At 33.0% G+C, this 12,123-nt stretch overlaps 1 protein-coding gene across 1 annotated transcript; it reads left to right on the forward strand.

Annotated features, from left to right (window-relative positions):
* The first annotated feature begins 2,051 nt into the window (after window positions 1-2,051).
* On the forward strand, window positions 2,052-3,710 carry LOC107896517 (geranylgeranyl pyrophosphate synthase, chloroplastic). The gene has a single exon (XM_016821703.2). It carries the CDS (start codon window positions 2,410-2,412, stop codon window positions 3,523-3,525), a length of 1,116 nt encoding a protein of 371 aa, XP_016677192.1. The 5' UTR covers window positions 2,052-2,409; the 3' UTR covers window positions 3,526-3,710.
* Window positions 3,711-12,123: the final 8,413 nt, after the last annotated feature.

The following is a 12,123-nucleotide window of genomic DNA, read 5'->3' on the forward strand; positions in this document are numbered from 1 at the left end:
ACCAAGCTCATGATTGTAGTAGTGATAGGCAACCTCCGATTTTGGCTTTATTTGGTTTCATCGCTTCGCACATCTCTCGATACAATGTTGCCAACACGGTACACCCCAGCTAAGTTTGTCAGCTACTCTAAAATCAATGAGTTTCAGCAGCTACCTCAGGTGTACGAGGTTTCGTGACAAGTCCGACATTAGATAACCTCTAATTATCTCAAAGATATATGCCCAAGCATATCTATTCTTTCTACTTCAGTCGAATCATCCCCCGGCTCTAGGAATGTGTCTCGTAACCAACCCATCTCAATCCTACCTCTGTAAATATTATCCGAAATCGCACCCAAAAGATCGTAGCATATAGCTCCTCAATCAGCAGATTGAGTAGACCTGGTGAATACGAACCTATCCATTGGCAATCCCAATTGTAACTACACGTCCTCCAAAAGGATGGTACACTTCCCGCATGGAAGATGGAATATGTTTCTCGGGTCTCCACCTCTCTATGAACGCACTGATGAGTTTCGGGTCCAACTTGCACCCTCGACCTATATTGGCCACATGTCAAAAAATCTGCTTCCCTCAAGTAATTTTCTATCAACAGTGATGGAGGATCAGACATATTGCGAATGTAACATTGTAACACCCGATCTATAAACTGTTATAAAAAATTATAAAATAAAAAATAATTAAAATTACATAAATGAAAAAATATTAAATAATATTCAAAAATTGAAATTAACCCTTATCATTTTCATTTGTTCGACGGAGATATGTTTATCATCGAGGCGAATTAATTCCCCGGCCATTGCTAACACGATCAAATATCTTAGAAATGATAAAAAAATAATACTAATTTAGAAAAAAATTAAAGGAAATAGTTAATTAAAGAGAGCTTTGAGAAATTTAGGGAGAAATTTGAGAGATTTTTTTAAATTTTTAGAAGAAATGTTTGTGTGAAAAAAATAAGAGGGGGTTTTATATATATATAAGTTTTACCGTTGGACTCCCAACAGGCAAAATTTTAAATGACCCTTGAGGATAAAAAACATGGGCTAAAACGCTTCCCTGAGGGAGCGCTTGTGCCATGTCAGCAAAGCGCGTCCACGTTAGTGCGTTTTTGCTGACATGGCAAAAGCGCTCCTTCAGGGACATATTTTGCTAGAATTTTCTCTTAAAACACTTCTATGTAGATGCATTTTAGTATTTTCGGTCATTCCGGTAAATAATAAATAAAGTGACCTATTTTTGTAAATAAAGTAAAAAATGGGCATTTCTTAATAAAATGGTCAATTTTACACCCTTTTAAGGCAATATATATATATATTATTTCATGTTTTCTTGTCATAAAAAGGGAAAAAAATCCCGCCAAGATCTCAATTCCTCGTCTTATTAGTGTATGGCTAGAATCTAGTCTACTATATAACCTTTTCTTAAAGAAAATTTTTAAATTAGGAAACCTTGAATTTCTTTTTTCTGAATGGGATCTTCATCTTAATTAGAGAATCTTGATTTCAAGTGGGCAGTTTTGTTGTTTTTAGAATTTGGTTGTGGACAAAATTCAATTATCAAACCCATCTTTTCTAGAGATAGCAAATGATTTGTTTTGTTCGATCAAATGATTATTTTATGTTTTATAGAAAAATGATTATTTGATTATATTTGTTTTTTTACAGAATATTTAAAATTATTTATATTTTTTTCTTAATTTAATATGATAGTGTATTTAGAATTATATGGTGTTTTTATGATTTTATATTATATGTTATCAATGAATGTTTTTAATGTTGGATTTTGACTAAATTTCTTAAAAATATGAAATCTAAAAAATGATATTTTTTTCTGTTAAAAAAATAAATTTTGAAATTATACAATAATTTAACATATTATGCCATGCCATTGCATGGGCATACAAACTGTGTTGTAATATAGTCGATAATAAACGCTGTATTATTTATTATATTATTTAACAAAAAACTCATAATTTATTATTGGATTTGAAGGATAAATAAAAAAATTGAGGATTATAATAAATAAGTAATTGGTGGGGCGTTAGAAAAGATGCCGATGCTACAAGATGCCCAGTTGCCCACCCAAATCCCAAAATCCAATCTTTGTCCTTCTTTGGCTCTCGTTAAAAACTAATGCTCATCCAATCTCCATTGCCATTGCCAGTGCCATTGCCATTGCCATCAATATTTTAGCTTTTCTTCCCCCTTTTCCTTCTCCCTCATACATAAGAGTACTAACATTTTCGTCCAACTTGTCATTGCAGGGCTGCAGAATTCAATCTTTAAGTATTTGAAAACTGGAAATTACGTTAGAATTTGCTACTTTTATTTGTTTATTGGTTCTCTATTTTCATCCCCGTCGAGCTGTTATTGTGCTTCTGAAATCGAAAAAACCCAATCTTTCAAAATGGCTTCATTGAATCTGGGTTATTGGGTTCAGTCTTACTCCATGTCTAACCAAGTTTCTTCCATATCCAAATCCTTTCCTTTACTTAGATCTCTTCCCTTCAATCCTCTCACAACTCAATCATCTTCTACCCTGAAAAAAGTGAACTTCACTTCTCTTCCTTCCATTACCTCAGTCCTTACCAAAGAAGACATTGTCAAGGAAGAAGAACAAGACCCTCAAAAGTCAAGCTTTGATTTCAATTCCTACATGCTTCAAAAAGCAAGTGCAGTTAACCAAGCCTTGGAATCTGCTGTTTCACTCCGTGACCCTGTTAAAATCCACGAAGCAATGCGGTACTCCCTTTTAGCAGGTGGAAAAAGGGTACGTCCGGTGCTTTGTTTAGCAGCCTGTGCACTTGTTGGTGGCCGGGAATCCATGGCTATGCCCACAGCTTGTGCTGTTGAAATGATCCACACCATGTCTTTAATCCACGATGATTTGCCTTGCATGGACAACGATGATCTTCGTAGAGGAAAACCAACCAACCACAAAGTTTTTGGTGAGGATATAGCTGTGTTAGCAGGGGATGCTCTTTTAGCTTTTGCTTTTGAACATATAGCTGTTTCTACAGTTGGTGTTCCGCCTTCCAGGATTGTAAGAGCTGTTGGGGAATTAGCCAAAGCTATTGGAGGGGAGGGGTTGGTGGCTGGTCAAGTCGTGGACATAATTAGTGAGGGGCTAACAGATGTGGGATTGGATCATTTAGAATTCATTCATGTTCACAAAACTGCTGCTTTGCTCGAAGCGGCAGTGGTTTTGGGCGCCATTGTTGGAGGTGGATGTGATGAGGAGGTGGAAAAGTTAAGGAAATTCGCAAGGTGCATTGGGCTTTTGTTTCAGGTTGTGGATGACATTCTTGATGTAACCAAGTCGTCTAAGGAATTAGGGAAGACTGCAGGGAAAGATTTGGTGGCTGATAAAGTGACTTATCCAAAGTTGATGGGGATACAGAAATCAAAGGAGTTTGCTGAGAAGTTGAAGACTGATGCGATAGAGTTGCTTCAAGGATTTGACCCTGCCAAAGCTGCTCCTTTGATTGCTTTGGCTAATTATATAGCTTACAGGCAAAACTAACTTTTGTTTCTTCTTGTTGTATAATTTATAATCTTGATTTCATTAGACGAAAGGCCTTCACTCGCTGTTTCTTGTTGTGTTTGATTAAAAAACAATGGCTTAGATAAGGAAGCAGGCGAGTTGTGTTAATGTTGGAAAATTCTTCTACAGGGATAATAAAGATAGAATTTTGTTTTTCTCTCAAATAGAAACGTATAGGATTAATCAGTTGGAGTTTAACTGTTTTGGTCTTATGAGTTCCTATATATATATATACATATGCTGATCTCTATTTTTCTGGTTTCATGCGATGTTGATGACTTTTTAGTATGTACTTGTTGTTGTCCTGCTTTTGGTTCTGAGATTTTCTTTCACAGATTCTGGATGAAAACTAGATATTTTAATTTATTAAGTGCCAGGTTATGTGTATCTTTCCATAAACTGCCTGCTTTGGCACTGCCTTGCAAGTCCTTTACCCTTTCCTGTATGGAACTATCAAGTTAAAATACAAGATTAGAAGTTAGAAACAAAGCTTGCTTTGGTTTAATATTATACTCAGGTTACTTTGTTTCCAAGTGTTTATATACCTGGTACTGGAAATTTTTGGCTTGTTTGCTTATGATATTAAAGGATTACCCCAGGGAGAAATAATAAGCAAGTACATGATCTATGTCACTTGTAGTGGAATTTTTGAGGTAAGCATTGCAAAATAAAAACAAGTCTGTGAATCATGTTTGTTTACTTTTAGTACATTTGGTCTCTGAGAAGTGAAGAATTCAACTAAAGTCGAGGAGTTGCAAACCTAAGAACCGAGCTCCATCTGTCTTCAATGCCAATATTCTCCGCAATATTTGGTTTTTAAGTTATGTCTTTCACTTGCTGCAGGCATTTTGAATCTGGGATTTGTCTGCTGTGATATGTAGCCCTTGGGAGATCTTCGTAATTAGTAGAGTTGAAAATTTTCATTGATTCTACTTGCCTATGCATTTCAAATATCTTTATCTAGATAAAAGAATTGAACAGTACTTGTTGAAGGCTTAAGCTGGGGAAATAGTCAATCAGTGTGGTGCTAGTATTAGTTGATTTTCACATCTACAAACTGTGAACGCTAGAAAGTGTTTTTATCTCTGGTTATGGCACTTAACTGTTCAACAAATCACAATCTTTCTTCTTCCTTGCAGCAAGTCAAGAACTGAGGCTTGCTTCATGTTTGTACTTCATCTTCCATTAATGACTTTTCACTTCAGGGGTTAGGCTGCATTATCAAAGCCTAGGACTAGGGTCACCATTTGGCCAAGAACTGAATTATCTTACAATCTATTCAAGATTCTTATTCATTGTTGTAGCCAGCATAGTAAACAATTTGGTCATTGACCAATCTACAATCTAAGCATCTTTACCCATTCCAGTAGTTGTTTTTTTCTGGTGAGATGTTCTCATAATAAAATATTCAAAGAAATAGAAAGGTATTTGATAAAGACGGTAAAGTTAATTTTTTTGAAACCACATTTTAACTCTCGACAAAATCGCTGAGAGGTCTGAAATTGATATACTATATAATGTTTCAATCATTGATGAACATGTAAATTCTGTCATTTTCCAGGTGCATATGCTAATTTATCCATAGCACAAAAACATTGGACAAGAAAACAAACCAGCCCTTATTTTGCAATATATTTCTCAAGAAAAAATTCTACTCAAGAGGAGCATCTTTGAGGATTCCGCCTTGCTTTTCACTTTCACCTTCACTTCTTACAAGAAAAAAAAAATCCAACCTCTTTACCCTCTACACCATACAAGACTTTGTGACCAACCATTTCAAGGAAGTATATTGGAGAAACAAAAGCCTGCACCAAGTTAATTTTTTCCAATCGATTGAATTGTTTTTAACAAGTCTCTTTATCTTCTGTTAATGCTTTGAATTAGTCCCTTTATCCTTTTTTGCGATTTGTATTTAAACACTAACATCACAAAGATGCCAATCGATAGGCCTGCATTGTTCTGTTTGTCTGCAGAAGTACTTTGGTTGAATGAATCTTATGTTTCCAAAGTTTGTCGTTATTAAAAACAGAAGAAGAAGCAATATTTATGAAAACAATGGATTATTGAGGTGGATTTGTTGGCACAAGGAGCAGGGACCAGGATTGTAAATAATCACACCACCTGGGAACTGGAAATCATTTATGTTAAATTGATTTGAACTGTGTGACGACCATTGTAGGCTGGAATATGGTGTTTTATTGACCTTCAAATACAGTTTGAAAACAACTATAGATCTTGAGAGAGATGCATATCATGATCTGAGATCAAACAATTTCATCACATTGGATGCATGAAAATGATTGAATGGAAACGAAGAAACCAATATTGCCAATGACATCAAGTTAACTTGTCAATTATCAGAACATAATAAAGGCAACTGTCTTCGATTATTGATACATTAGGCATCTATACCCTTTAAAACTTTACTGTTTAAGCATTTTAATGTTCCTCACCGAGAAATATATATATATATTCAAAGAGAAAGAACAATGCTGGTCTGATGAAATGACCAGGCTTATTCCTGAAAATATTTTATGGCATTTATTCTTTTTCATATCTATAATTAAGTCCTTCTGTTCCTATTCTTGTGTTGCAGATGGCAAAGAGGCGGACCATTATGGTGGTGTAGGGTCTTGGCCCCCCAAAATTTTGGGAAATTTTAATTTTTTTTGAGAAATTTTTAGAAAATTTTAATTAGGCTTTCCAAAATTTTTGAAAATTTTCATTTCTCTTTTAAATTTTTTTCTTGAAAGTAATCATTATGCCTTTCATTTTTTTATAAAAAAATTAATTGAATACTGTTAACTTTTTTGAAAATTTCTTATTAATCTCACAAAAAATTTAAAAATTTTAATTACACTCCCAAAATTTTTCTTTAAAAAAATTCTCATTTTAACTTTAAAACTTTTGAAAATTTTACTGGGGCTACTGATGACAACCAAACCAAAGCATCCTCCATCCTCTAAGAAAATTGATGGATTTGATGGTAGGCGTTTCAAAAGCTGCCCAGATAAGGGTATTGAACACATTCAACTAGATTTCAATGAATATTTCAAATAGAGCAAATTATTTTATACCTAAAAATGAGGATTATGTTTGGTAAGACCAAAAAAATTAATTCAGGAGCCAACCAGCTTTGAACAACCGAAGAACATATAGAAATGAAATTAAATGAAGCCAGCTCAAAGAAAGGGTTTGCTGACTAAGTTCTATTCACAACTATACGAGATAACCATTGCCACGCTTGAGTCATTCAAAATCCGACCAAACTTTCACAAGTAGGGGCAATTAATCAATAACGATACAAAGTGGGGGGGGGGGGGGTTGGCCTGTTTAGTGATGAATGTCAGGCGCAGTTCTTGATGTAGTCATCCAAATCATGCAAGGTTTCATCAGTTTAAACAAACTATAAACTTGAATAAACAATCATATCTTCTTTATAGGAGTAGAGACCTTTGTATTTTGTATGTTAGGAGCTTCCCATGCTTATTATTTTTTAAAAACAAATGGATCAAGCTTCAAAATTTTAACGAAAAGGATAAATGTTTTCGGCGTTGACATTGCAAAAAAGAATGCATATTTGATGAAATTCTCGTTTATCCAAAACTAGAAAAAGAACCCCAAGCTATTGCCAATAAATTTCCCCAGAATACAGGGAGAAATAATGCAGGTTGAGGTTACGTCAATCTGATATCATTTTCATTTTCATAGCCTAGAAATCATTGTACCAAGTTAACTGAATTTGTTCTTTAAGGATTTAACAGAGCAACATCATCTACTTTTGACAATCCAATATCAAACATTTTCTATCTCAAGCAAAACTCCATCTATTATTTCTGAATGAAGTTTGGCAAATATAAAATTCCAAAGTCATTGGCTGTTTTGCGGAAATTACCGAAGATGCTGTTGGCATGAGAGCAAATACGAGACCTTTGAGTTCTAAGATCACCTTTTTTTTTAATTATATCTAAAATGGATCCTATTTTTTAAATTAAATTGTAAATATGATTTTTATTAATAATAATAATAAAATTTTAAATGATAAATATAAACCTGATTCATTAAATTATAATTAAAATTTAAAACTAAAATCTCAACACAAATCATAAAATTGCATGCAACAATGAGATATAATAACATCATACATCACTGTTTTTTTTTAATCTTATAAAAACATCTTTTAAATATAAAAATTTTCGATATATTTAAACATAATCAACTTTGAAAGCCTAACCGTTAAATTTAAAAATCTATACATGCAATATATTTAATATCTACAAATATATTATATTTCAAATAATTTATATAAATAGTAAACTCGCCCGAACTAGTTAATAAATATTTAAAATGTCTATAATCATGTTAAATCTTTAAAGTTTTATTGATAACTTAAATCATATATATTGGTGCGCAAAAAAAATTATTGATAAATAAACTTCAAGAATCTAATGAAGGTTAATAATTGTTTTAGTTTGGCTCTAACACAGCAATATATAACTAGAATATCAACTTTTATAAATAACTTATGTAGTAATTCTTTATAGAACAATCAATTAATATTTAAAGATTGAAGAACATAATAAAATTTTGTTTCGAAGTTTTTCTGGTTATGACATTCCAAGTGAAATTTGAGTCTTATTTATAAAAACTTCATATCTGATCAAATAGAAACATATTTGGATAGTCACATTTTAGTAAGAGTTGAAGCTATCCAAATAAGTATCTAATACCTCTTAATTAATAACTAAGAGATATAATTTTTAGTAATTTAGAGACATAGTTCATTTTTCATAAAAAAAATCCATAACTCATCACTTATAATTTAGTTGATAATTTTTGGATTATTTATTGTTGGAAAATATACTACTGCCAAAAAAAATTTGTTAGCACTGACTGGAAAAATAAACCAAGAATTAAGAAATCAAAATTTACTACACTGTGGAAGAACTACTACCTTAGAAATGAATTCACCATGATCGGTGTAATCGTCCAATGAACGTCGTCCTCCAAGGTTAACACAGTGCTTTAGTATTCGTACACCCGAATAAAGAAGATGGGACACAATTGGTATTGCTCTTCGCAAGGAAATCACACTAGGATCAATTTCCAAGAAAGTTTGGAGGGGTCACAGTTGATCACGCTTAAAACCCAAACTCCTAGACATAATTTCTTCTAATGTAATTTAGGGAAAAACGATAGAATTTTTAGAAAAGAATGGGAAAAGAGGCGAGGAGGAGAAAATAGTTCTTTGATTGCTATGTTTGTTTTCTTTGTGAAAAATGAGGAAAAAAACTTTCTATTTATACTAGTAATAGAAAGGTAAAATAGTAAATAGCAAGGGTATTTATACTAGTAATAAAAAGGTAAAATAGTAAATAGCAAGGGCAAAAGAGTAAAATTCGTAAGGCCAGTTATAGTTTTGACCTACTATTTCCGCACAACAGTATAATTTGTTCCATATTTTCGTAATAGTAAAAAAAATGTGGAGGAATAAAACTGTTTTAAAGAAATTATTTTCTGGAAAAATATAAGAATTTTATCCAAAAAGAAATGCACGCGATACATGTTGAAGAAACATGTTAACATGGGCACAGACATGGACTGTGTCGGGCATCGACAACGTGCGCATGTGAAGGCTATAGCCTAACTACTCAATGAGAGTAAAAAGTAATGCTATATTCAATGAGAGTAAAAAGTAATGTTATTTATAAACCTTCTCAATAGTTTATACTTAACCAATGTGGGATATACCCATTTACCAACAATCCTTTGCATTACCAACAATCCCCCACTAATGCAAAGTAAATTTGAAAATTTTTGTAAACACAAGAATAAGTAGAGATATTTCCAATTAAAATGTGAGAAGAGCAACAACGAAATTAGTCGCTTAAGCATTAGTATCTTGTGGATTTGAACTAGCATATAGTGAAATGAGTGATTATTTTCTTTAACAAGTGAATGAATCTTGAACTTGTTAAGATAGGAGTTAACTCATGATACACAACTAATCTAAGATCCAATTGATGTTCTGCGATAAATCAGCAAGTTTTTGGCCAATGCACCTCGGGATGCTAGTAAGTACTCTAGAAAAACTACCCAAATGTTTTTCACAGAAGATGGCTAGTCCTTCACACTTATGTAGGTGATTTCATCTAGCCTATCTCAATATAGACCGCCTGAATTAAGGCTATAAAATCATTAGGAGCATTTATTAAGCTCATCCTCTCAAATTTAGATTCTATGAATTCATCAAGTTCATCTCAATAGGACCATCCACACTCTCGGATATGAACTCATTAAGAGTAATAAACTCAACCTCTCAAGTCAGTGAATTTATCAAGTCTGTCTCAATAGGACCACCCAAACTCTTGGCTATGAACTCATTAAGAGTAAGAACTCATCCTTATATATGTATATCATTTGCCATAGGGATAGGTAAAATGTATACTATGAGTCTTTCCATGGTTTCGTTTGACCACATTGAACTTAAAAAACTATGTTGGGTATCCACCATGAATTCCTCAACCACTGAGCTTAAAACCCATCCCCCTCGACGAATCAAGAACCATTCTCCTACTTAACCCTTTGGTTAGTGGATCAGCTAGGTTCCTTTCAAACCTCGCGTACTACAACATGAATACTCCATTCTTTATTAAATGTCTCATAGATTCATGTCTTATTCGAATATGCATCTTCTTACCATTGTAAGCTTGGCTCTTAGCAATGCAAATTGTGGCTTGTGATTCACATAATAGAGATATGCTAGGTACTAGTTTCCCTTATAAATGAATCTCTGCTAGTAGATTCTTAAGCCACTCGGCTTCTTTCTCGACTAAGTCAAGTGCTATGAACTCAGACTCTATCGTGGAGCGAGCAATACAAGTCTGTTTAGTAGACTTCCAAAAAATGGTTGCTCCACCCAAAGTAAAAACATACCCACTTGTAGAGCTCACCTTATCATTATTAGTTACCCAATTTACTTCAGAATAACCTTCAAGGACTGCAGGGTATCCGATAAATTCCAACTCCCAAGTTATTTTGCCTTTAAGTTATTTAAGCAAACGCTTTAGAGCATTCCAATGCTCATTGCTTGGATTATGGGTATATCTACTTAATCTACTAACTGCATAAGCAATGTCTGACTGAGTGTAGTTCATCAAGAATATAAGACTTTCAATAATCTTAGTATACTCTAATTGAGAAACATCATTTCCTCTATTCTTTAATAGTTGTATGCTAGAATCATAAGGAGTTCTCAAAGGGATTCCATCAAAGCTATTAAATTTTTTTTAACACTTTCTCTATATAGTGAGACTGGCTTAATGCAAATCCCTTTTTTTGATTTTGTAACCTTAACTCTTAAGATTAAATCTACCTCTCCCAAATCAATCATTTCAAATCTGGTAGATAAGAAAGTGTTGGTTTTATTAATGGATTCTATATTGGAACTAAAAATTAACATGTCATCTACATACAGACTTATGATGACACAATCAGAACCAAACATATTAGAATACATACATGCATCTTCATCATTAACAATAAAACTAAAACTGAGAATAATCTTATAAAATTTCTCATACCATTGTTTTGTTTGAGAACATATAAAGATTTTTTGAGTCTGCAAACTTTATCTTCCATACCAGGTGCCACAAATCTTAAAGGTTGCTCAATGTAGATTTCCTCATCCAAATCACTATTCAAGAAAGTTGTATTCATATCCATTTGATGTACCAGCAAATTGTGATTGGAAGCTAAAGTAAACAAAACACGAATGGTTGAGATCTTAGTCACAGAAGAGTATGTATCAAAGTAATCTACTCAAAATTTCTAAGTAGACCCTTTAACCACTAGTCTTGCCTTATACTTTTGTATTAACCCATCTGGAATAAGTTTCTTTCTAAAGACTCATTTATTACTAATAGGTCTAAAACCTCTAGGCAAGTATACTAATTCCCAAGTGTGATTAGACATAATAGATTCAAGCTCATTATTAATAGCATCTCCCCAAAAACTAGCATCTATTGAATTTATGGCTTCATCATAGGTTTTTGTATCTTTATCTATCAAAAATGCATAAGCAATAGAGTCACTTATTAAGTCTAAATCATTAACCTCGGTTACAAAGGAATTAAAGAAATCAGGTCTGAAACTAGTTGTAGCCCTTTGCCTTTTCTTCTCCTAGGTTCTACATCATTATTAAGAATATCTCTATTATGTGTACTAGAAGAAGAAACATGCTCATCCAATTGCATATCAGGATTTATATTAGATTTCTTTAAAGGAAAAATATTTTCAAAGAAAACAACATCTCTAGATTCACATATGGAAAAATCATGCAAAAATATGAATCTGTAGCACTATTTAGAGTATAACCAACAAAAACAACATCAACAGTTTTAGATCTGATAGTGTTCTATTTAAAAGCAGGCAACCTATTTTTGCTAAGCACCACTACACTTTCAAGTATTGCATATTAGGGGTATAGCCTTTCCACAATTTGTATAGGGTACAGTCTAATTTTTTTATAAGGCACTCTATTAAGAATGTGGTTTGTAGAAAGTACGGCATCCCCCC

The sequence above is a fragment of the Gossypium hirsutum genome, chromosome A11 (genome assembly GCF_007990345.1).
Source record: "Gossypium hirsutum isolate 1008001.06 chromosome A11, Gossypium_hirsutum_v2.1, whole genome shotgun sequence".
In the NCBI taxonomy this organism is placed as follows: Eukaryota; Viridiplantae; Streptophyta; class Magnoliopsida; order Malvales; family Malvaceae; genus Gossypium; species Gossypium hirsutum.

Bases quoted from the DNA above. Each gene is read 5' to 3' on its own strand.
- LOC107896517 (XM_016821703.2), top strand. From the start codon at position 2,410: ATGGCTTCATTGAATCTGGGTTATTGGGTTCAGTCTTACTCCATGTCT.